Below are 27,523 nucleotides of genomic sequence, written 5' to 3'. Positions count from 1 at the left end.
TCAGATAATGTTATAAAAATAAATCATGGCGCTGCATGGGCCTTAGCCTACCAAGCGATCATCGCTCATCCAGAAGGCCTACATATTGCAAAGGAGGCGCATGATCACGGCTATGAAGCATATCTGCCGTTATTCTTAGCTTTCTAGATCGGGGTGGTTATCCTACAGTCATCTAGATTACTGACCTGGACGGGAATCGAACTAGGGCTTCCTGGCAAGAGGTAGACGTAAAGGTTATTCACGTCACCTAATTATGACTTTATGTGGCAGAGAATGAGCAAGACGTTATATTTGATTGGAAATTATATAATATAAATTTATAGTGACCGGATTATTTAGCGTATGGCTAAATAACTAAAAATAATAATATTTACAATTAGAAAGAATGTCGGCTTTACGCAACGGGAAGGAAGCTAAGACTGTGAGACGACTTATTTTTCAGAAAATTAACTTGAACTATCTCGAACGTATTGGAAATTAATTAGGAGCAGTGTAATAATCCCACTTTACTTCACAATTCGTGCTCACAGTGGACCTAACCAAGTTATTGCAATGACTCCTGGGAAAGAACTGATTTGGTAATACAGACAGCCGCGTCACTCTCAGTAACCGGGTGCTGAACTCGTGGTCTCCCTCCTCTTCCCTTCCAACCCCACGTCTACCTGTCTTCCTGTGCATCTGCCTTCCTCACTTCCTGTTCCAACTGGTTACCCCTTCAGCATCATCGCACTTTGTCTCGTCTTCAAAACAAGGACAAAGGGCAGAGGGCGTGCTAGAGGAATGCTGCTCCTGTACGGAGTTAAATTTGGCTTCCTCCGTTTCCTTCCAATTTTTCTAGCCTCTAGAAAATGATAGTCTCGTATACTAGATCTGTACTGAAATGCATTTAAGGAGGAGCGTCCAGTTCCTCAAATGACAATAGTACGTTTTCACAACTAAGAATCTATATATAACGACGAAAGTGTTACACTAATCAGACATTTTCATGGTTTGTACCAAACGGGGCGGGGACTAGAAATGGTTATTTCTACCTTTTTCCAGAAGTTTTCCGTATCTGATCGAACTATATTTCAAACAACCTATATGTTCGGTTATCGCCCTCTGATGAAATAAAAATGATCGCAAAAGGAAAATGCAGAATGGAGCAATAAAGTGATATGCTAGACCAAGTCCAAAGTCTAAGGTGGTAAAGCGACCAACTCCCGTCAAGCTTCATTATATCCCATAACAGTTAGCGATAATGAACAATGACCACTACGAAATAAAAACACAATTTATGCTTCTTTCTGATACACGTCAAGTTAACAAGTACGACTGATTTAAACCGTCGCAGGCGGTACCTTGTCAGAAGATTTCGGAACACGTATAGTCATATACATGAACTTTATTTTTATGGGCGAGTTGGCTGTCCGGTTATAGGCGCATTAGACAGATAGTGGGCTCGAACCCCGTTGTCGGCAGCCTTGAAGGTGGTTTTCTGTGGTTTCCCATTTTTAAACCAGGCACATGTATCCTACTTCTAGGTCTTTGCTGTCCCATCGTCGCCATACGGCCTATCTGTGTCGGTGTGGCGTAAAGCAAATTGCAAAAAAGTTTCCGATCGAAAAATGATCAGCGGACGCTCCCTCATTTCCATTTTTATATTCGCGCGTTTACTGAAACACCTTGCATAGATTTCAGTAGGGTCGCCTTAAGTCTACCATGGACTATCCATGATAGGCAATGGAATCGAACCGGCGCCGACCGAACCGGAAGCTATAAAGCTGCAGCAGCAGACATATGAGAATACAACATGAGTTTTAGCGTAAGCAATTCAGTGTAATACGAATCTAATGAAACTGTTCAAAATAACTACTAATTAACAGAGAGTTTCATTGCAGTTTGGATGGAGAGATCATGAAAGGTGAATTACACAGTAGGAGGCTCTGCGTGCACTACGGCTGACCTCATTCGCAGTCACGTTATCAAATTGTTTATAAGGTGATTATCTGCCAATTTACGGGCTTCACTCAATATCAATACGGGCAGGAATAGCATTTACCATTCACTGTGCATGAAACCTAACTAATGAAAACCGCCGACTGAAAACGCGCGATAATTAAAATTAATCGTCGTAACAGGACAACAGGTCGTATCGCACTGCAACGGTAACGAGCAGAATCTCGCATCTTCCACAATATATCAGAAGGTCCTTTCGACATCATTCATGCTAGAAAATAATAATATGCTATAGGATGCCACGACACACAGTAATCCATTTTAAAATGTATACACCGAGCTCGATAGCTGCAGTCGCTTAAGTGCGGCCAGTATCCAGTATTCGGGAGATAGTAGGTTCGAACCCCACTGTCGGCAGCCCTGAAAATGGTTTTCCGTGGTTTCCCATTTTCACACGAGGCAAATGCTGGGGCTGTACCTTAATTAAGGCCACGGCCGCTTCCTCCCCACTCCTAGCCCTTCCTTGTCACATCGTCGCCATAAGACCTATCTGTGTCGGTGCGACGTAAAGCAACTAGAAAAAAAAATACATGTCAGGACATCGTTAACTAGACAAAATTATCGAGTGGGTTATAGAACAAATTTCAAGCACAATTTCCCTGGATTACGGACTTAATGACCATGACGTCCCAAGGTCTCAAATGAGATGGATAGAGTTGTCAGAACCCAGTACCCTTACAGACTACTGAGGCAAAGAATCAAAGTAATTAATTACGATATATTCCAGAATGTACAAGGAAATTTAAGTACAATACGTTGAAAAATATGTAGGAATTACATTACAAGAAATATCATATAACGGGAGGCCAAATGTATCATTAAAACAATGGAAACAAGAAATATAATATGTAGGATCTAGACCTCGGATTTCTATGCAGTCATAGGTTAGAATTCCGCTGACACGGGGGCTGGGTGTATGTGTCGTCTCCATCATCATTTCATCTTCATCACGACGCGCAGGTCGCTCGGGCGTCATATCAAAAGACCTGAATTTGGCGAACCGAACTTGTCCTCAGACACTCCCGGCACTAAAAGGCATACGCCATTTCATTTCATAGGTTAGAATGCAACCTAATTTATTAATTAGGTGTGTCCTCTAGGCCGCTCTTCCATCATGCAGCGAGAGTAACATACATCCTAGAGGTTCTGATAGGCGAACCCCTTAAAGTTTATGCAAAACTCATGGCATAACCTTTGTGCAGATTAGGTTATACGTTACTCGCTTCAGTAAGTTTATGATGATGTTTGTTGTTTAAAGGGGCCTAGCATCTAGGTCATCGGCTCCTTTCAGTAAGTTTGCATTCTAACCTATTACTGCATAAAAATCCGCGCTCTACATGACTAACTTCTTTGAAACCTCTTCATTTCTAAAACACCGAACTCGATAGCTATAGTTGCTTAAGTGCGGCCAGTATCCAGTATTCGGGAGAAAGTGAGTTCTAACCCCACTTTTGGGAGCTCTGAGGATGTTTTTCCGTGGTTTCCCATTTTTACACCAGGCAAATGTTGGGGCTGTGCATTAACTAAGGCCACGGTCGCTTCCTTCCCATGCCTGTCCCACCGTTGCCATAAGATCTATCTGTGTAAGTGCGACGTAAAGCAACTTGTAGAAAAAACCACTTCTACAACTCCTACGTGCATATGAAAATACTACATCAATCTAAGTAAATTCATTTCTCTGCTATTGAAAGAGAAGCATTATACGGTCAATAGTGATATTTACTGCAAAACATAAGCTAATTCCACATGAAGACTCATACATGGGGCTGTTAATTCATAGATCTCCTCCCCATTCACTATAAAATACTTCTCCCATCCGGAAAATATCCTTAGTGAATGCTTTCGGTTGCATTAGAGAGAAAAACTTAAAATTTGAAAGAATAAATTTCACACACGAATGACATATCACCGCTGTGCCTGAAAAAAAACAACGCTACGTGAAGTATTTCAGCTCATAATTTTGGCCGATAGGCTTTTGTCATCTAAAATTCAATACTGTGTAAATTGTATAAATTAATTCTCGTTCTTAACGATGTTTGTGCTGCGGGTCAGTATTTATCCGACAATAATATTTAAGGCGCAACGATGATATACCTACTCGATTAGGCCGGGGGGGCAACGCGTCCACCTATCACCCGGCGGCCCTGGTTTCGATTCCCGGCTGGGTCAGGGCTTTTTAATTGTAAATGATTAATATTCCTGGCCTGGGGACTGGGTGTTTGTGTCGCCCTTAACGTTCCTTTCCTCACATTCAACATTCAACACTTCCTCCATTCCAATTACACGCATGTTCATATCACATTGTGTAAGTAGAGGCAAAAGATCTCTATAGGTCGATGTCCCAAACAAATAGCATAAAATAAACCATCATAATGACAGTTGGTAGGATTTGGAATCGCAGAAGAGTTATGGGTCTTGGAAGGAAGCAATACGTGACTGATGTAGAGGGGACGAATTTTCATGCAGTAAAAGGTTACCATGAAAAATTTAGACTTTGTGTATATCTAATGTCGTCCAGTATGTTCTAGAGTCAGATAGAAAGTGTTGCATAACGTTCAGGGGTTTTAATAGGCCGTACTCCTAATGTTAGTGCAAAGCTCACTGCAGAATCATCGTATGGGCTAGAATACTTCCTACTCAACATTTTCAGTCCCAAATGTTATGCCCCCTGAAGCATGCCCCAACCGAGCTCGACAGCTGCAGTCGCTTAAGTGCGGCCAGTATCCAGTAATCGGGAGATCGTGGGTTCGAGCCCCACTGTCGGCAGCCCTGAAGATTGTTTTCCGTGGTTTCCCATTTTCACACCAGGCAAATGCCGGGGCTGTACCTTAATTAAGGCCACGGCCGCTTCCTTCCACTTCCTAGGCCTTTCCCATCCCATCGTCGCCATAAGACATATCTGTGTCGGTGCGACGTAAAGCAAATACCAAAAAAGAAAAAAAAAAGAAGCATGCCCCATCCGGGATTATTGTATATATATTTTGGTAATAGTTGTATTACACTAGTAAAATGTTCATATTTACAAAGCCACTGGATAGTCATTTTTGTCTTTTGGGTGCTTCACTGGAGCACAACTGTGTGATATATATTCACAGCATCATTTACTGCAAACTCATCAACATTACCTTTTAAAAGCCAGACTCGTCATTATCTAAAATATAATATTTCGTTATGCTATCTTCACTGCCGGGCGCAGCCTTAGTGGAAGAGATCTGCCGAAGCAAAACATAATGAACAGTAGTAATGTAAGAATATGGCACCGCGATACATCGAATAGACTCATCTTTACAGGATATGGTCAAATGATATCGTGTAAAACAACAGGACTGCAGCGTCATATTAAACTCAGGACTGGGAGAAAGTGTGATGACTGAAGCCCGATCTAACTCGTGGTTGGAGCAGTTGACTTCCACCTTAACTTGAACGTGGGATGGAAAAGGTTAAGTAAATCTCCATATTAGTAACTATTCGCCCTCTAGCGATGTGTAAAAAAAAAAAAAAAACAGATGAGTGACATAATGGAGAGAGGGCACGGATGTTATAAAATCCCTTGTCTTAGAACTTTCAGTTGTCCAGGTGTCACTACGTGCCAGTCAAACTAATGATACGAAGAGAATGCGAAAAAACAAACGATGAATGTATATTAGGAGTGCACAACTCGAAAGATACACCAGATGTGTCCTCAGACGAGCCAGATGTACAGTGGCAAAGTGCCCTAGCGCCTGTTGCACCGAACCCTTCTCTATATTATACACCAGGCCTAGTTGGACGATGTGCGAGAGACCCTTCAGTTGTCCCCAGATCCACGCGTGCGCTATGGTTGGGAGGTAGAGTAAACAAAGGCTAGAGCCACCTGCCGGCGAGGGATCGAATGTGCCTATTCTTCAGCTAGTCTGCAAGTCTTAAAACAGATCGCATAAAGCTAAGTCTTCTGCAATCCATCCTTAGAGGCCAGCAAATCAACCATCACAGAAATAGAAAGCATAGGCGGAGCATTTCGATTCAGAAGCAGTCGAATGCGTGTTGGCTGGCTTTATTTCCACCAAAGGAATAATAATAATAATAATAATAATAATCTCACTTAAAAACTTATAAACTAGCTCGTGTCAACATAGCTTGCACTGTACAGAAGCATAAATAAATAAAAATTCGAAAACACACCAGTACCACACATTTTAACTTCACACGGATTCAGTTAGGTCAACTAGGGATGACAGGAAAGGAAACTTCAGTGGTCTTGATAAAGCTTCAGACTTAGCACTTGCCTGGTGAAAATGGGAAATAATATTCAGGGCTACCCACGGAAGGATTCGAACCCGTGATCTCCCGAATGCAAGCTCACAGTGACGTGGCTTAAATAACATAGCCAGCACGCTCGGTATACCACAAGTAGGCTATTTCCATCGACATATTTCTAGAATGAGGCAGACCTCGTACGCACGACACGTTATAATAGTTCTGATTTCTCTCTTTCAGTATTCCCCATACCTTGACAAAATATAAAATTGTGTGCAAGTTTCAACACTGCATTTCTCCCATTTTGAAGAGAGAACGTTGTAAGACTCGTCAGAAGCAAACATTTGGGTCAAATATGAAGGCCAGGCCGAAGTCGCCCACCAAGAACAAGTGACTTGTTATAGCAGTACTAGTTCCGGGCTGGCATGCCTTCAACCTCAGCTTAACTTGTCCAATTAATTTCTATTTCTGTATCTCGCTAAGCGAGTTATACCTGTCACAATGACGGAACTATAAGTATAGTACATATTCTACACAGAAAACTAGCTTTGGATTGTGTGGAAAAGGTTGAAGCTACTTTTGTCTTTGGTCATTTGTAAGTTTACATCCTAATCCAGTTGTGAACTGTCCACGGTGCGGAAGTTGTTTGCACTTCGCGGGCAACTTTCTCAAAGCTAAGACTCAAGTCGTACGGCAGTTAAGACAATGTTAAGAAGTTATTAAAAGAAGCCATGGGAAGACTAAAAAACCAAAACCTAACCCCATGGCACTACAGCCCTTGAAGGGCATTGGCCTACCAAGCGACCGCTGCTCAGCCCGAAGGCCTGCAGATTACGAAGTGTCGTGTGGTCAGCAAGACGAATCCTCTCGGCCGTTATTCTAGGCTTTGTAGACCGGGGCCGCTATCTCACCATCAGATAACTCCGTAATTCTAACCACGTAGGCTGAGTGGACCTCGAACCAGCCCTCAGGTCCAGGTAAAAATCCCTGACCTGGCCGGGAATCGAACCTGGGGCCTCCGGGTAAGAGGCAGGCACGCTACCCCTACACCACGGGGCCGGCCCAGGGGAAGACTACTACAATTAAAAATGATCTACCGGAATTTCGAACCCTTATGCCACAAAAGGAGGAGTACTTCAGTTCTTTACACATAATAAGCCGTCAAATTTCCATACAGTGTTGCCAAGAATAGGCCTGAAACTACAGATACCAAAAGCACAGTAGCTGAACTGAATAAGTCTCGATTCTAAAAATTGATGAAAATTGTCGACAACCTACCAGAAAAGAACCAAACTAATATGCAACGCTCCAATGAATAAATGAATTCGAAAATACGTATGGAAAAGGACATTCCTGTGTCACGCATAAATACAATGAGGGCGAGAGGTATACTGAAAGATCACACCATGACCTCTGCTGTACTCTAACCCAGTGGACCAGTTTTTGACGCCCTTCGGGGCAAAGTGCGACGAACACTTTCACTGCGGACACTGTAGATAGTAGAGCATCCGGCTAGCCTCAATGGAATGCACCTCAGGGAGAACAGCTGGCAACCCAACGTAGCCTCCCCACCCCCGCCTGCTATCAGGTGGCTGCTTACAGCTGCCCTTCTATGCTGCCTGGAACCTTATCGTCAACTGAACGTATAATATTCCCCCTCATTATTTTCCTTACCCGATTTCACATCAGCTCATCAGCTTTCATACTAATTTACTGAATTTAAAAATGACGATTAAATGTGGCACATAGATGAATTTACGTAACTGACTAAAACTAGGTTAAAAGCCACCAAATCTGACGTACCATCGGGCTTAGCTTCCTCGACGAAATGGCAACACGAATTATTAGCGACTGATTAGACTCTGATTCAATTCGAGGACATACGACTCAGTGACCGAGGTAATAGATAAAATATAACGTTACCTCTCCCTTCTAAAAGAAACACTCACTACTAAGCTACAAGATACAATTCAGATGAGAAAATTGAGCGAATGTCTTATTTAGACTTCTGTAAAGTTTCCTTACGGGCCTACACTAATAACACGAGTACTGATGGAACTCTCAGACAAGAGGATTCTACAATTCGCTCTACGTTGCACCGACACACACAGGTCTTATGGTGACGATGGGATAGGAAAGGGCTAGGAGTAGGAAGGAAACGGTCGTGGCCTTAATTGAGGTACAGTCCCAGCATTTGTCTGGTGTGAAAATAGGAAACCACGGAAAACCATCTTCAGGACAGGCGACAGCGGGGTTCGAACCCACTATCTCCCGAATACTGGACACTGGCCGCACTTAAGCGACTGCAGCTATCGAGCTCGGTCTCTCGGACAAGAAGCGTGTGAAAGAAACGAATGCATAATAAATCCTCAGCTTGCTGTCTGAAATGCCCCCGCTCTGCCCCTCATGATGTGTACTGGTGCTATTGAATCCTACTGGAATATATCTTTTGAGATGTCGCAGTAACGATATCTGAAAATTAGAAAATGAAGCCCTGATTCGAATGTCAATTTATCAGCCAGAATTTAGGAGTATAAAACAAAACAACAATTGAGCAGGACTGCAAGAGATACTCTTTTCGGAGTTTGACAGAGACACTAAAGTATTCAAACTTCCATAATATTCTGTTAATATGAAAACATATAGCAAAGGGATTGAATAAGCGTAATACAGAATGTTCTGTATAGACATTTCGCTGCAAGGAGGTGTAAACAGAATTGTTCTCCATGCATATATACATCGGATGTAGTTATGAATACCGGTACCACAAAACTTTTCAAAAATTTGTAACGCTTCCTAACATAAATTTGACAGCTTTATATACTAATACATCCAATAAAAATCAATAGGTAAGCAGAGTTTTTAAGAAAGCAATCATATCTGTCACACCGAATGAACGATCTATATTACTAGAGAGTGTAGAGAAAAATAAACGACGCAGCTAGATCGGCAGTGTTATGATTCAAAAAGTCCCATGGCAACAATATGATTCTTTAAAATTTCCATCAATCAACTGGCAATATCGATATAGTTGCGCAATCACCAACCTCAAACTCTTATAAAGAAATACATTAATTTGGCGAAACAATTTACTCTCTATTGCATTGATAGTATCGAAAAACCTTCGCATTAACCGAACTTTGCAATAAACTGGCAGCAAATAACTGTTTTTACAACTCGGAAAATGTACAGATTTTTTAAAAATGTTCTATATAAATAGAGTTAAAAAACGATAGGTTGCGGTAGAGGTATGATAAACATGGAACAGGGAATCCCTCGCTGTTAGCATCTCTCAACAAAGCAACAGTTTTAGCCATACTGATCTAGACAGTTGCATAACGAGGGTCGAAGCGACAACACGCAGAAAAGATACGGAAATAATAACAAAGCTCATTATGCTCCAAAGATCACAATCACAAGGAAATAAACCTACCTCTGAAATGTCTTTCTATAAACGTGTCTATGAGATTCCATAATTCAGTATGATATCATTTAATGTACAGGCCTCCGTGGCTCAGGTGGCAGTGCGCCGGCCTCTCATCGCTGGGTTCTGTGGTCACTCCATGTGAGATTTGTACTGGACAAAGCGGAGGCGGGACAGATTTTCTCCGGGTACTCCGTTTTTCCCTGCCGTATTTCATTCCAGCAACACTCTCCATTCATCAATCATTGCCCCAGAGGAGTGCGACAGGCTTCGGCAGCCGGCACAATTCCTAACCTCGCCACTAGATGGGGGCTTCATTCATTTCATTCCTGAACCGGTCGAATGACTGGAAACAGCCTGCGGATTTTCATTTTCAACATTTAATATGAACGGCCTCACGATACACAACACAGAAAATCGGAATGCTAACTTACAGACTGATAAAGCAAATGCCACAGTTTTTCCAAATACATCAGAATATTTGCTCGATATTTTCGCGTTAACACCAGAGCTTGGAATAATAATAATAATAATAATAATAATAATAATAATAATAATAATTTTTAAAGTACTAGTATCGAGGCCATTGGTTCCGGAGAGTCCATCGTTCTGGCCAACATCACGGTCTATGTCTGAATACATGTAAGGATCAATGCCGGGCTGAATGGCTCAGACGGTTGAGGCGCTGGACTTCTGACCCCAACTTGACAGGTTCAATCCTGGCTCAGTCCGATGGTATTTGAAGGTACTCAAATACGTCAGTCTCGTGTCGGTAGATTTACCGGCACGTAAAGGAACTCCTGTGGGATCAAATCCCGACACCTCGGCGTCTCCGAAAACCGTAAAAGTAGTTAGTGGGACGTAAAGCCAATAAAATTATTAAATTGAAAGGATCAACTTTCCCGCATTAAGAATGTATACACTAAGGACGAGAAAAATCAAACCAAACCCGGTGGCGCAATAGCCCCGAAGGGCCGTGGCCTACCAAGCGACCGTTGCTAAGCCCGAAGGCCTGCTGCAGATTACGAGGCGTCGTGTGGTCATTACGACGGATCCTCTCGGCCATGGGGCCACTATCTCACCGTCAGGGAGCTCCTCAATTGTAAACACGTAGGCTGAGTGGACCTCGAACCAGTCCTCAGTTGTAGGCAAAAATCACTGACGTGGCCGGGAATCGAACCCAGGTCCTCCAGGTAAGAGGCAGGCACGCTACCCCTATACCGTGCGGCCGGCCTAAGGACGACAAACAAGGTCTAACAAGATTATTGTTGTTTGAAGGGGTCTAACATCTAGATCATCTGCCCTGATATATAAGATCCAAACCTATCACCATTATCATGGATGTACAACGAAGACAATACACCACCCTAGAATAATTCGAGATGAACGCTCTCTCATAGTGAAACAGATTTAAGGAGAAAATTACCGGTATCCAATTAGCTTCCAAAAGAAAACTCCCGAGCATTCCACAATTCACTAGACGAAGTTACAGCAAATGTATTCCACGAGAAATGCTTCCTATCTGACACCAATAAGTGGGTGTAAAACAGCTCATGTTATTACCGCAGCAATCTATCTCACCACATGGGAGCGCAGCTGAGAGTGCACGCATGTTACCATAGCAACAAGAAGCACGTGGCGTGCGAGCGAGTACAACAAAACAAAACATGATCGGCACAGCTGACTGCCCAGCCAGCCGCCATCTTGCCCCGGGCGGCAACACGCAGAACACTCACTGCGTGGCACCACCAGCAGTTTCTATTTCAAAACACTTCTCCTTGGAATTGGGAAGATGGCTATTTATATTAGAGTATCCTGAGATTCGCTAATTCGCAGCTAACATTATACTATGCCATAAAGTAAGGAAAAAACCGCTAGGGTAAATGATTTCGAATGTTCTGTAACCAATGCTTTTAAAACTAATATAATTGACTTTTAAACATGTACACACAAATCGGTGTAATACCAAAACGAGAATTTACTGCATCTTCTCATGCTTACAATGGAACTGAGTAAAAAATATGCAGTACTCTGAAACTTTAAGTAGCCTATAATAAGTGTTCAACTCATAAGTACCGGCATTCGACTATAAGCTTATCAGATCGATCATCATTCCTCAAAAATCCTTCATAATACCACGATCGGGAACAGTAATTTAATCCATGGGAATCTTTCTATACTTTCGCTTATTAAAGCTGCTGATTTACATTTTTCTAATACGTCCCATTACTCATGGATATAAATACTTGGAGAAAGCGACAATTAAACTGTTGTCACTCGTATTTCTTTACTTAGATAAGATGAATGCTATTTCACTGAATACGGTATTTCGGATGCTCTTTATGCACAATAGGCCTATATAACAACAATGACCCACAATATGAAGTCAACACGACATTTTATATGTTTAAATTTGATGGACAGCCTCAGGGTCTCATTACATTTTTTGAAAGATACACTTTGGACCATTACATCACGCTACACTATTAAACCAAACAGATTACTCGTGAAAGCTGAAGACGAAATTGAACTTCATCAAACAGCCCCTTAGAAAGCCTTATTGATTAGTAGCTCCGGCGTACCGATAACCGACATTAAGGACTATAGAGAAATTACTTTACTGACGAATTATACCAAATAAATACATAAAACCTTCTCAGCGATGCATTTCGGAATTATCGAGGGGATGAACCTGGACGCTTCTGGGAAGAAAGAGGAAGGAGACGGCAAACCTATTCACCTCTTGTTAGTCACAGAAACCTACCACAAGGTTATAAAATAAACAAAATGAAAGTTTACATACTAAAATGCCAGTGATCCTTAGCAGCTGTATAGACATCCCTCCGCCGAACTGAAAATTTGGAGAGTGCTCCCACAATGCAATAGAAAAAGGAAAGCGCTGCGAATGGCTTGTCCCAGTATAGGGCCTAATTTGTTAACAGAAGTTACGACAGAAATGAGGAACATGCAGTGTAAAGGAACGAGCTTCCTTACGTTCACAAACGCATTTTGACCAAATGTCACGAAAGAACTCGGGAATATTTTGAAATTATTGAGAGGGTAAATCTGATTTCCTTATATAGCTTTGCTAACGTCAATGGTTACCTTTGGAATAACCCATCACTTTAAGCAGCGGATGAAACACCGCGGTATTCGTTAAAAACAGAATAAATTGAAACATGTAAATCTCAGGTTACACATAATGAACCCTACATAGGGCTGGTATCCGTCCGGAAGGAATTAAACTTTCCTTTTTAATTGCCAGTCATTACTGCGAATTTTGAAGTTACAAGGTTGAAAACATTAACAGTGTATTAAACGCGACGCTTCTGCAACTGACAACAACTACCTCGCGGTTCATGTGCCATGTGCTTTCACATATAGACGGGTGTCTGCAACTAAGTGGCAAAAATGAAACTCGGAAGAGAAAATGTAAATTTTCTGATAAATCGAGACTGAAGTATCTCTTTTCTAAATTTGGACACAGTGAAAGTGAAGTGAATGATACATATGTGATTGTTTTATTTTGTGGTAGTTGGATATAAGGGTGCTGATGATCTTGAAAGACATCAAAAGCAAAAAACATAAAAATGACGTATCATACAACACTGCTTTCTTGTTCTTAAATATTCCTTCACAGATACAGTTGAGGCATCAGAAGCAATAGCATTTCATACAATTCTATGGATGGAACATCTAAATACAATTTGAAATATCACCCTAAATAATTTGTCCTGTTAAAAAAATAAGTCTGATATTATCTGAAAGAATGTCGTGCATTTGAAATTTGACCATGGCAACCCTTAACATACGAGACGTGACGCATAACGGAACTTCAAATAATCTGGCATTTAAAATATTGCACTGTATATTAAGAAGTAGAAATTACGACATGCAAAATACATCAATTCGATCCGTCATTTGCGCCACTAAGCTAATCTTGTCATGGCCTAATAACCACAACTTCACTTTTACAGAAGACAGGCATACATCCTGGAGTAGTCTGTACTGCACGCGATTCGCCAGATATTCTCTGGAAAGTAGGGCATGACCGCTTTTCTGTCCTTTGAGCAATGTGCGCTCTCGCTCTTTCCTTCTCTCTCTACTTCTTATATATCTGTTCAAAATGAACAAAACTTTGCTATACCATTCCAGCCTGCTACTCATTCCCCTTAAACCGTGAAGAGGGAATGAATGTCACCGCCTACTTTACATGAAAGTGCAAGTGAGATTCTGAAGCACTCGACAGGAGGATGGAGGGGATCGAAGCGACCTCAATAGTGCCAGATATAGGTGTAGGAGTGATAAGCACACAATGACAATTTTACAAGTGACATGTGTTTTTGAATTAATACGGGTAACGGGGATTTCATCACCACTCCGTAGAACCAGATACACACCGAAAGTGGCCTTAATTCGGTCGTAAGCACGCTGCCTGTTAGGTCATGGCCTACTTCCATTGTTGCGGCCTTGCTGCGCATGCCCACTGCGATGTTGACATGACCGAGGCCTAACACTGACCCACTTCGTTATTCTAGCTTGCGGAAACTCCGCCGAAACTTGCATAATCTCATTTCTCTAATATCTTCAGGAAGGAAAATATCTCGTGATAAAGGCATGTTGTCATTGTAACGCAAAGTATATTAGCTCCCTGGCTTAAACTGAAAGGAAAGAGGGGAGATTTTGTCTAGTCCACTACTTTTCATGCAGGCAGATGTCTATTCAAGTCCCCAAATGTAAGGATGAGTAAAGCAATATATCGTTACAGTGGCGTACGCAAGTGGGGTAGGGGCACCAGGTTTAACCCCCCATCCCCCACCCTTCAACTCCTTTTTAAAAACAAATATAAAACAAGATATAAATAATACTATTAACTGAATCTATGTTAGTCTACTATGCAACCAGAAATAATTATAATAATAGCAGTGATAATAATAATAATAATAAGAAGAAGAAGAAACTTCATTTAGTACCAGAAGATTTTGCAAACGGCTAGCTGTATATTTAACACAATAACAGACTAACATGGAATGAAACTATACATAAAAATTTTCGTAGAGTGAATAAAACATCGTACCGTACTGTCTTCAGCATCCTCAGTGAGTTGTATACTTGCATTAATTTAGACACTATTTCTAATACATTTAATAATAATGGTATTGGTTTCTATGGCCCTGTCATTTATTTTACGGTTTTCAGAGACACCGAGGTGCCGGAATTTTATCCCGCAGGAGTTATTTTACGTGCCAGTAAATCTACCGATACGAGGCTGACATATTTGAGCACTTTCAAATACCACCGGAGTGAGCCGGGATAGAACCTGCCAAGTCGGGCTCAAGAATGCAGTACAGATTAGTAATTACAGTAGTAGTAGTAATCGGAAAAATAATTTAAATTTCGATAAATTACATTTGGATAATCAGTCTTAGAAATTAACTCCCCCCCCCCCCCACCTCGACGAAATTCTGCGTACGCCACTCCGTCATTATCTCAACAAAATTGTTGAAAAGGGAGGTACAAGGGCACTAAACACATTTCGTCAGCATGCCTCAGGAATCCGAGATATAGTAGTAGAGTACAAACTTCATTAACCGTTCAGTAATAGTGCAGTATAAATTAATTCATTCGCCCACTTCTGTAATAAAGAACCCTAAAAAATTAACGAGACAAAAATTTTCAACAGTCCTACAGGGCCCCTTAAAACTTAGGATTGCGGGGGGCGGGGGCGGACTACCGAGCCCTAGCTCAGCCTTGTCAACTGAACTTGCTACAGACCCTCTTATCTTCCCAATCCGATCACTGGAAGATAAACTCTTGTTCTCTTCCTATTCGGACTCTTGTAGGTTTTCGATGCCTAAATAACCTTTCACCGCCTTGCCTTTTCCTTCATCAATTTACGGGTGATAACTATTTCCGTAGCGATAAGCGATGAATACAGAACGTTGCGTTAAGCACTCCAAACAGTCGTGAACGAAGGAATAACCGCATGGAATTAATATAGTATGTATTACGAAGATAGACAAAGTCTCTCTTGGAGTCTGGAATCTAGGATGTATAAAGTCTACCGTGAAAATAATCCTCCATCACACACGTACGTGCTTAGGGATGTACTGAAAACACATTCGACCACCAGCGCAAATCGGACTACGTAATAAAGAAGTATAGACGCAATATATTTGACGTAATGATGTACTAGCAAATTGGCTTTCCCTTCTCAACATTCTTCGTGACGTAACTGTGTTGCAAGCAAGTTATGAAGGCCACTGGCGGATCACGTCTTTGAAACGCAGTAATTTTGATACTTTGGAGAATCGCTATTCCACAATCATCAGCATCCTAACGAACGCACCTAAAAGCCGTGAGTCAAATAAGATGAACTTATGGGAAAGTAAGACAGAGAGATGGTATACTTCAAAGAAAAACAAAAAAGTATGACAGCAAAGGTGATACACTTCAGAGAGAGTATATTAAAAAGATGTACGAATATTAAATGCAGTAATTTAGATAAATCATCAAGGTTCACAAAGGCAGAGAATGTGTGAATTAATCTTTTCGTTGTTAAGTGCTCAGTCATATCTTATATTCTTTACGATCAACTTATGCCAGTTTGTAGATCCAAAGAGAGAATTATAGTAAATGCAGAAATGTGTTACAAATTCAATTATAAAGCTCCTGGCCCTTACGTAAGACGCGACACGTGTGCGCCGACTGACCTACTTCTACACAACATCGACCGGGTGAGATTAGCCACCTAACTAGAAAGGAATGCCCGAAGTGACAGCAGCTGCCCCAGCATCTCTGCCTGCAACAAGTGACAACTGCCGAAGATGAAGTTTACACTAACCAGAGCACACTTCCTTGCACACGCGATTCCGAATTTTGCTTAACTTTCAAGAACATCACAAAACTCGGATTCGAAATGCATCCCCTACAGGCAAAATTCAGTAAGATATTTTATGTATTGAGGAAGTTACTGTGAAGATAAATATAAATTCTAGGACCTAGCATATATATCCTGAAGAAATAAATTTGATGTTAAATAAATGTTCAAAAAGGTCTACAGAGTAACTTACTGGTGCAAAATCTGAAGAATTAATAATGAAAATGTATCTAATACAAGAAAATCCCATATACTTTCTATATGAAACAATGTGAAAAAATATATATACAGGCTAGCGATTGCATTGCGAGAAGTTAATATTTAAAAGAAATTTCGTATTGGAAAATTCTGAATCCTAAATTGAATTTTATTTATAATAATAAAACATGTTCATGGTCCCTTCAAATACATTAACGTACGAAATTTTATCCTGAAAATAAGCCCATCAGTAAATTAATAAAACTACTGATGCCAAGAGTTAAGCACTCCTAAATATTAATCAACTGCGCCAAGATTCGATCCCGCAATCTTGAGCGCAGAGACTAGCACCTAAGCAATTCAGCTACAGAGACGGTGGAACCATTTCGAATGTGTCACGGAAAACTTCATATCGTTATCAGGAAGAAGAAGTAAATTAGTTAAAAGTATCGGCCATAAAAATAAATCGCATTCCATAATTAACCACTCAGCATGTTAGGGAAAACTACAACAGTTTCCTCATACTTTGCGTTACCATGACTCAGCGCACCGCTGAAAACTCTTAATTCCAGGAAGAATGATTCAGAAGCAGGGATACATCGTTAGTGAATGAAAACAATAACTGAGCAAACATGTTAAAGGGGATTGATAGGAGATAAATAGTCTATTATGGTGAGAACATGAAAACTAATCTCATAAACATTTTTTTTCTAAGACCACATGTAGAGAATCAGCTGGGCATATTATTACTTACTTCTGGAATCTGGCACGGTGGCACGTTCGCAGCTGTTCTCCAGAATCACGTCCATATCACTTGCTGTATCCTTCATGATTTCACAAACAAGGTGCCTAGTGACATCACTATTAATACTTAGAGTATTCCTCACTACCACAACATCGTCATCATCTTCCTCATCTTCAAAATAACCGCTCTCGTGCTCGGCATTTTTATGAACACCCATATTGTCTTCTGTTTCTTTAGATAAACTTGTCGGAATTATGTTTCTAATAGAATTCTCCCCCAAACAACCTCTGTTAATACGAACTAATATCACTGTTACAACTCATTGCATCGTATTCAAACACTTCTTAATGAGATCACTTTACTGATGCTGAACGCCACGAGTGAACAAGCTTGAGTTTTGGAATGTAGGTCGACAGTATACAGTTGATAGTTCCAACTGAAACCCACTAGGCTGCGCTCCTGGTCGACGTAAAAGCTACCCAATTCACTTCCGTGTTTTACAGTTATCAAACTTATTCAAGGTATAACACCACAACACTTCTCTCAGACGTCTATCTTTGTTCAAAGACAAACGTTTTCACTTCAGCTAGTCACACACCAACACTTCTATCAAATGCGAAGTCGCAAAAAAAGTGTAAACACAATCACTGGACTCTTACAGACTCCTATAACCTTAGGAGTTTCCTCTCAACTTAATAGTTGAAAGAAAGAAATGCCTTGTAAGCTTAGACACTAAAAATCAGCTTATCAAGAACGGATATACTTTCGTACAGCCGCAGCACGTACTCACCGTACTACGGTACGCTGGCGACTGAACATTTAACTCGCTGGCTTTCCCCTTCCCCACTTGATCGTTCCCCCACCACAGACATGAGTGACGATCAGCTGTTCCCAACAACTTGCGCAAGGGCAGAGTTGTGCGCATGCGTCAAGTTATCTGCTCGTGTACTACCGTCCACTGATCTTCACGCAACGCTGTGCTGTAAACCCCAGGCAAGCTACAAAAATAGCAGTATTTTAAAACACCAGCGATATACTGCAATGATGTTAAAAGTGTTGTAGAACACATTTTCCCCCTTACCCTCAATCAAAGTATTCCTTACGACAAATATTTGAAGTACTGTGAACAGTATTATCGTAAATTATAGTTCTTGTTTTAGCTGGTTTAACGTCGCCTTAACACAGGTAGGTTTGACATGAAATTGGGAAGCACCGAGCAAGTGGGCGCGCGGTTTGAGTCACGTAGCTATCAGCTTGCAATCAGGAGATAATGGGTTCGAACTCCACTGTCGGCATCCCTGAATATGGATTCGTGGTTTCCCGATTTCACACCAGGCGAATGCTGGGAATGCTAAGGCCACGGTCGCTTCCTTCCCACACCTAGACTCTTCCCATCGCCATAAGACCTATCTGTGTCGGCGCGACATACTGCAGATTGTAAAATAAATAAATTAGGAAGCCCCAAAAGATATAATCGGTCGCTGAAGATTTTTTTTTTTTTTTGCTACTTGCTTTACGTCGCACCGACACAGATAGCTCTTATGGCGACGATGGGATAGGAAAGGCCTCGGAGTGGGAAGGAAGCGGCCGTGGCTTTAATTAAGGTACAGCTCCAGCATTTACCTGGTGTGAAAATGGGAAACCACGGAAAACCATCTTCAGGGCTGCCGACAGTGGGATTCGAACCGAGAAAGTACCTCAGATTTTCGTAAAACAAAAGGGAACATGTAAATATTTTCTAGAGAGGATAACTTTGTTCCTTGAAAATTCTCGCTCAGTATTTCATGGTTCATATTAAACGAATGAATTCCCAATCCCCTTTCTTCTTCTTTTTTCTTTAACCCTCTCTCTCTCTCTCTTTCTCTCTCACTGTCTCTCTGAGCCACGAACAAAAATGATAGTAAGCAGAGAATGTACAGCAAAACTATTGCCAATTTTGTATGATTCAATCCTATTTTATTTCTCTATTAATTCAATTAAAATAATAACATTTGTGTCTGACCTCTAATCGTAGAGCTACTTTCTTTTTACTCTTTGTTTTACGTTGCAGCGACACAGACCGGTCTTATGGCGACGATGGGATAAGAAAGTGAAAACACAATCACCGGATTCGTACAGACTCCTTTAACTTTGGGGGTTTCCTCTCAACTTGTTAGCTGAAGGAAAGAAATACTTTATAAGATCTAACATTAAACATCAGCTTTATAATAATAATAATAATAATAATAATAATAATAATAATAATAATAATAATAATAATAATGTAAAACGTAAAATTGTCTCCTCGTATTCCTGGACGCGGGCGTTGCAACTCTTTTCGGGCATAGCTTCAATGGAGGTGAGCTGCATCGCAGTACCGGAAATCGAACCCAGGCCGCCAAGAACGGCAGCTAACAGCGCTTAATTACGGAATAATAATAATAATAATAATAATAATAATAATAATAATAATAATATAAAACGTAAACCTGTCTCCTCGTATTATTGGACGTGGTGCAGCTCTTTTCGGGCATAGCTTCAATGGAGGCGAGCTGCATCGCAGTACCGGAAATCGAACCCAGGCCGCCGAGAACGGCAGCTAACAGCGCTTATACTACGGAATAATAATAATAATAATAATAATAATAATAATAATAATAATAATAATAATAATAATAATAATAATAATAATAATAATAATAAATGGTTTTACGTACCATTGACGACTTTTGCAGTTTTCAGAGATGCTGAGGTGCCGAAATTTTGCTACGCAGGAGTTCCTTAGTTCCTTTATGTGCCAGTAAGTCTACCAAAACGAGGCTGGCGTATTTGAGCCCCTACCACAAGCTCAAAAAGCCAGCGCTCAGCTGCTTGAGCCACTCGGGTCGATGGAAATAATGTACCTCTTCTTTTAAACTTTCTCCTGATCAGTGGCGTATGCTGGGATCAAGACAGGCTACCACTAGACTTATGTTGCCCCTTTTCGATTGTTGGTTTAGTGAACGTCAAGTCTTAAGCGTTTTGAACTGCAGCCAAACGCCAATGGAGTAGCCTGCTGTGTTGTCAAGGCTATTTCACAAGCTAGTCCTGGCCTCGACTATTGTCAATAATCATCACCTGATCAGTCGGGATGGTAGCCTAAGGTTTAGCAAAATAAAGACCTTAGCAAAAGTCCGGCTTTGTAGCTAAATGGATAGAATGTTTGCCTTTGGTCCGATGGCCCCGGTTCAATTCTCATAATCAACCCCCTCTCGTAATCTCAATTCCCGGGGCTTGGGGACTGGGTGTTTATGGCGTCTTCGCAATTCATTTCATCCTCTTTAAGTCACCACCACCACCACCACCATTATTATTATTATTATTATTATTATTATTATTATTATTATTATTATTATTATTATTATTATTATTATTATTATTAAATACAAATTTTTATTTTTGCTGCATAACCAGTGGCTGTACTGGTTTACTGGCTTCCTCCAGAGATCAGTGGTGGTATGCGACCCGTGATTACGGGTTCGATTCCAACCAACTAAAGAGAACACTCAATCTGAAAGATTGCATTTCTCTTTTGCAGATATACCTATAAAAAGAAAACGATATTACTCCTATAACAGCAGCCCTGCAGTGTTTTCCTACTGCACAAGGATGTAGAAGTAAACGGGAGTGAAATACCAACACACTGTTATCTATGAGTATGAGGTGACGAAACATATATGTTGAAGAACGCATGGTTGATAATATTATTAGCAGTGGCGATCTGATAGACCGAAACCTAGCACACCTATCCCTCGGGTCGCTGCACCAAACGGACATCCAGCAGCATGACGCGTGGGGTGAGGCGAGGGGAGAGAGACGCAGCGCTTGGACTGCAATAACATTCTCCGATGCCTTGCTCTCAGAAATACGTGCGACGTTTCTTCTCATTGTTTTCAAGTTTTGTAAATGGAACGAAGTGTCAGATGATTACATATTAATGTGCTTTAGATTTTCATCGTTCTCATTTGAGGTTTGGGATTCACCGATAGTCTTGGTAGCCCTCAGTATACGCCACTGCTCCTGATAGTGAGAAGGAATGGTAATTGTGTTCTGTGTTGTTACTTGGATCACTCAGAAGGACATGAGAACGATTTTTCGTCAGGAAGTCGAGAAATAAGACCTAATAGAAGAAAGCTACAAAGACTTGCGGCGCACTTAGCCTCTCAGAGAAAAGAATACTTCTGTAAGTAGATTCCTGGGGACAGAGCATAGAGTTATTGTGCAATTAACGTCGAGACTACAAAAGTACAAGTCCTTACCTTCTATTCCCTCACGGGTCCTTATGGTGTGTTACAGATATGTTTCGGAATTGAACGAGACATGAAGATAGGTCTTAAACATGTTTGCAGTTGCAAAACACAAAGTAATTTCGATTAGCTTATAAAATCAAGACACTAGATCATTCAAATGAGGGAATCAGTTTGGTGCAGTGTAACAAGATAAGTGAGAGTGCAAATAATTATATTATTATTATTATTATTATTATTATTATTATTATTATTATTATTATTATTATTATTCGATCAGTATAGCAATGCCTTAAGGCAGGAGGATATAAAGAAAGTCCCGTGAGTTAAGTTTGTAGACAACGATAATCATCATGTTATTTGCTTTACGTCCCACTAACTACTTTTGCGATTTTCGGAGACTTCGAGGTGCCGGATTTTTTCCCCGCAGGAGTTCTTTTACGTGATAGTAAATCTACCGACACGAGGAGGACGTATTTGAGCACCTTCAAATACCAGTGGATTGAGCCAGGATCGAACCTGCCAAATTGGGGTCAGAAGGCCAGCACCTCAACAGTTTGAGCTTTTCAGCCCGGCACAACGATAATCAAATTATCGACGTTCCAAGAACAATAGACTGGGATGGGTTGCTCAGAAGGTAGAACGCAGACTTTTTGAACACAAGTTTGCGTGGATGATCCAGGCTTAATTCGGTAGCATTCGGAAGTGCTCAAGTTTGCCAGCTTCGTGTTGGTAGATTTACTAGCACGTAACTACTTGTGTGAAAAATCCGATAACTCGGCGTCTCCAAGAATCTTAAAAGTAATTATTGGGGTGTAAAACAAGACGATGAACATTATTAATATTATTACGATAAATATTATGTTATAAATACTTACGTACATGCCTGGTTATTCGGCAGTAAAACTGGACGAAATCTACGTGAACTGCCTATCCAAATAAACTGGGGAAAAGGCCAGGAAGGAGAGCTTGGGTAGTTGCCTGTATTTTTTTTTTAAATACGATAATATCGACAAGTTGTTCTTAGTTACTTACAGTAGTGTGCATTTATGATCTTTAGCGTTCAGTTTTCCTGAGCAACATCGTGATGTTCATAATATTTTGTATTATTTGTCTAGAGTAGCCAAAGGAAGTCTTCGTAGAATTAAGATAAGTAGTAGAGGTTATTTCAGTTTCAAAATAATCCGGAAGTTTCCATACTACCAGACTATATTTTGTAAGTTCCTGTATCCTCGTATGTCAGACTACTATCTGAGAAGGAAATATTCACTGATGGGCAGTTTACCTGCAATACCCAAGAATGACCTTCCTGCAGGTCATTCGGCTTGAGGAAGCAATATTTTCCTCATGGTAGAAGCAATCCCCAGGGTAGATATTGCTCAAGAAATTTGAAATATCATGTAGGACCCTAGTGGCTTTTCTAAAGGTTTAACCTATGTTCAATTTACGCAATGATAAGGGTGAAACTTTCCTGCATGACTTCATATATACTTTTATACACTTACCACGCCAAGACTGGGAACCCACAATTGAATGATTCGGTCACATGCTACGAAGAACTTTACCAACGATGTTAAATGTGTTATTTCCATAGAGTTACTTCGTTCATTTTTTGGGTAAATATTAGTATGCCGGGCTGAGTGACTCATACGGTTGAGAAGCTGACCTCCTGACCCCAACTTGGCAGTTTCGATCCTGGCTTAGTCTGGTGGTATTTAAAGGTGCTCAAATGCGCAAACTTCGTGTGGGTAGATTTACTGGCACGTAAGAAAACTCCTTTGGGACTAAATTTCGGCACCTCGGCGTCTCCAAAATGATAAAAAGTAGTAAGTGGAACGTAAAGCCAATAACATTATTTATTATTAAATATTAATATTGTCTTATGGGCCTATCAGTCCTAGATCCAATAATAGTTAGACTATAATAATAATATTTGTTGTTTTACCTCCCATTAACTATATTTTAAGGATTTTAGAGACGCCGAGGCACCGGAATTTCGTCCTTCAGGAGTTCTTTTACATTACAGTAAATGTAAGGTACAAGGCTGACGTATCTGAACACATTCAAGTACCAGCGGACTGAGTCAGCTCAAAGACCAGCTCTCTACAGCCAGAGCTATTCGGTCTGGCAATACATAGACTATTTGGCTCATGGCTTCAACGATATAAGAAAATAAGGAACTTCAACCAATTAACAGCTGTCTATCTATTTTATCGTTTTCGTGTTATTACTTTTATTTTATCGCACATACGTGCTCTTGTTTGTTTATACATAGGCCTAGACTCATCAGGATAGCGTTCTGAAACATCTTTAGTGGTACATTTCATCACAGACAGCACAATCAACATGTCATAATTGTGTTATTCAGATGAAGCCGACTTATTGGGAAACTGTCTGAATGCAAAATTTTTTAAAAAAAGTTTATTTCCCTTATGACAGTTTGATCTTTTTTGCAGGTTAGGAATATCTATGTGCCGGTATTTGATTTGCTGTATAATTATGCACTTTTATTATCATTAATTAATTTTGTAGTAGTCCGCTAAATAGTTCATAGGCTATAAATACAACCGAGCTCCAGATTTTAAAAAGTTGATTACAGATAAACACATCAGTAGGATCCGGCACCATGATGGACTCTCTTGCTCCGAATGAAAGGATACCCTTAAATGAGTAATGTTGCTGCAGTCCGAGCTGTGCTGAACGGTAACCACTGTCGCCGTTGCCACAGTGAGATCGAAATCGTTACTCACGTCCTTGGCTTTTGCCCGCACGGTGAAACTCTTCGCAATACCCGTCACGACATCATTCGTCACATGCTAGCTGTCTCTTTATACAGGAGAGGATGAAGGCCTACCATTCATGAGGAAGTCTCTGGAATCGCTATAAAAGAGGGTTCTAGGACATTTCGTACCACTTGACAGGTAGATTACTTGCGAAGTGTCAGTTAATGACTTTAAAATATTTAGGTCGCTATAAGACCTATCTGTGTCGGTGCGACGTAAAGCAATTAGCAAAAAGAAAAAAGAAAAATAGGAGAGGACATTCCGTACCACTTGAAAGAGAAGGGAAGTAATGCGAACTAAGAACGATTTCCTAATGAATGTATTCATTTGTATATCCATTGTCCACTACTGACGCAGAAGCCTCCGCACGGTGTGACTACTGCTGATGTTAACCTTCCGTTGGGCGCAACTGACCTGATTGGCACACGTGTTAATTCTTATCTCGTATTCGTCATCTGCGGGGTCCTAGCTACTTCCACCTTTCAGTAGTTTCCTGTTTCTTAGTGACTTTCAAGCACATGTCGGACAGTTCATGAGAATATTTTATTTTACTTACTTGATAATGAAATAATGCGGTAGTTGATAAATATTCACAATAATAGTAATATTATCCATCCTTGTGCTCGTCAGGCACATTGCGCCCGAACACAATGTATATTTCTATTGTGTTGTTTTGTTTTAGGCTTTATACTTCAAAAAATCGACTTTCTTATAATATGTACGTAAACGTAAGTGATAGGTATAGTAGTTTAAAGGGCAATTATTAAAATAATATTGAAGTTTTCTTCAGCAAATGTTGTAAATTATTTTTGTTCCTGATTTCTAAAATGTGTCTGTCAGACTCATTACGCCTGCTGGCGTGAAAATGGAATTCCAATTTGACATCAAGTGGTACGCATTGTCCTGGCGTAAATATTTGGGAATTACGGGAAAACCGTTCGCAGGTAGATAACGACCTACTGTAGGTGGTACGAAATGTCCTCAAAAATCAAGTGGTACAAAATGTCCGTGGTACGAAATGTCCGAACACCATAAAAAGGGAGCACAAGGCGAATAGATATCATAGCCTTTAAAGACGACTCAAAAACTGGCTACATATTAGATCCAACCGTGAGGTTCGAACTGAATTCAGACCAGCCAGAGGAGGCTGACAACGAGAAGGGCTATCTACGAAGCTACAGTGCCAGTGCCGTACTATGAAAACAATTACAACCTTAAATACATTGAGGTGATTGGATTGATGGTGGGTGCTCGTCGAATAATACCGAGCCTGTTTGTAAAGACCTGCAAAATGCTAGTCATCCCTAATAATACCATAAAAGATATTGCAATCTCGGCAGTTAAGGGATCTGTCGCGATTTTACGAAATCACTTATATGCTACATAATAATGTGTTAATATCCCTAATCTCCTCTACTTATCTTCTATCAGCAATTATTGTATAACCATATTTTGTGTCTTTGTTATGCCTTGTCCCTGTGACAGCCTAGAAAATGTTCAGGCAGCTAATTAAATAATTAAAAAAGCAAAACAACACAGTTATAAATATATAATAATACATGACCACCGATAACTTACCATCTTGTCCTTTGTGTCATTTCTTTCTTGTAAATTCATTTAACTTTCTACGTTTTAACGCTATTTTTATTTTAGACTGTATAATGGTTCCTGTCCGGCTTCTAGGCTGAATGGTCAGCGTACTGGTCTTCAACTCAGAGGCGCCTGGGTTATTCCCGGCCGGGCCAACGATTGTAAGTGCGTATGGTTAATTCCTCTTTGCCGGGCTGAGTGGCTCAGACGGTTAAGGCGCTGGCCTTCTAACCCCAACTTAGCAGGTTCGATCCTGGCTCAGTCCGGTGGTATTTGAAGGTGCTCAAATACGGCAGCCCCGTGTCGTTAGATTTACTGGCACGTAAAAGAACTCCTGCGGGACTAAATTCCGGCACCTCGGCGTCTCCGAAGACCTTAAAAAGTAGTTAGTGGGACGTAAAGCAAATAACATTATTATTATTATTATTATTGGTTAATTCCTCTGGTTCAGGGGCTGGGTGTTTGTGTTCGTCTTAATACACTGCTCTTCATCTACATACAACACACCATACAGTAGGCCTACTACTTTTTACAATTTGCTTTACGTCGCACCGACACAGATAGATCTTACGGCGACGATGAGATAGGAAAGGCCTAGGAATGCGTAGGAAGTGGCCGTGGCCTTAATTACGATACATTTGGCTGCTGTGAAAATGGGAAACCACGGAAAACCATCTTTAGGGCTGCCGACAGTGTAGGTCGAATCCACTATCTCCCGAATTCAAGCTCACAGCAGCGCGCCCCTAACTGCACGGCTAACTCACTCGGCAATAATAATAATAATAATAATAATAATAATAATAATAATAATAATAATAATAATAATAATAATAATAATAATAATAATAATAATTTTAAATTCCTATTTTTTTACAATTTGCTTTAAGTTGCACCGACACAGATAGGTCTCTTGGCGACGACGGGCTAGGAAAGGCCTCGGATTGGGAAGGAAGCGACCATCGCCTTACTTAATGCACAGCCCGAGCATTTACCTGGTATGAACATGGAAAACCATCTTCAGGGCTGCCGACAGTGGGGTTCGAACCCACTATGTCCCGGATGCAAGCTCACAGTTGCGCGGCCCTAACCGCACGGCCAACTCGTCCGTTTTTAAATTCCCTTCAATTGCTTTAGAATTTAAGATATGTCGAGGTGTTGGAATTTTGTCCCACAGAAATTCCTTAACGTGAAGGAAGCCAGCAATACGGAATGGTTGCGTTCAAGCACCCTTAAATGTCACCGACTACAGGTGGGATCGAACCTACTATCTTGGGAATAGAAGGACATTGGTTTTTTAAGGACATTGGTTTTTAACTTTTCCCCCTCAAGCGAGGCTCACAAGCCGCAGGGTTCTAGCCATGTCTGACAATAGCTCAACTTCTGCCTTGATGGTGGTGATTATTG

General features: G+C 40.7%; 1 protein-coding gene across 1 annotated transcript in view; it reads right to left on the bottom strand.

Moving 5' to 3' along the window:
* LOC136877474 (ribosomal protein S6 kinase alpha-5) overlaps positions 1-18,271 on the bottom strand; it is a 202,203-nt gene extending 183,932 nt beyond the window's left edge. The window contains exon 1 of the mRNA XM_067151539.2: positions 17,491-18,271. Within this exon, the coding sequence (XP_067007640.1) occupies positions 17,491-17,698 (208 nt within the window). The 5' untranslated portion in view covers positions 17,699-18,271. The remainder of the gene's footprint in view (positions 1-17,490) is intronic.
* Positions 18,272-27,523: the final 9,252 nt, after the last annotated feature.

Source organism: Anabrus simplex, chromosome 7 (assembly GCF_040414725.1).
Source record: "Anabrus simplex isolate iqAnaSimp1 chromosome 7, ASM4041472v1, whole genome shotgun sequence".
Classification (NCBI taxonomy): Eukaryota; Metazoa; Arthropoda; class Insecta; order Orthoptera; family Tettigoniidae; genus Anabrus; species Anabrus simplex.
This window is presented reverse-complemented; position numbering and strand designations above follow the sequence as displayed.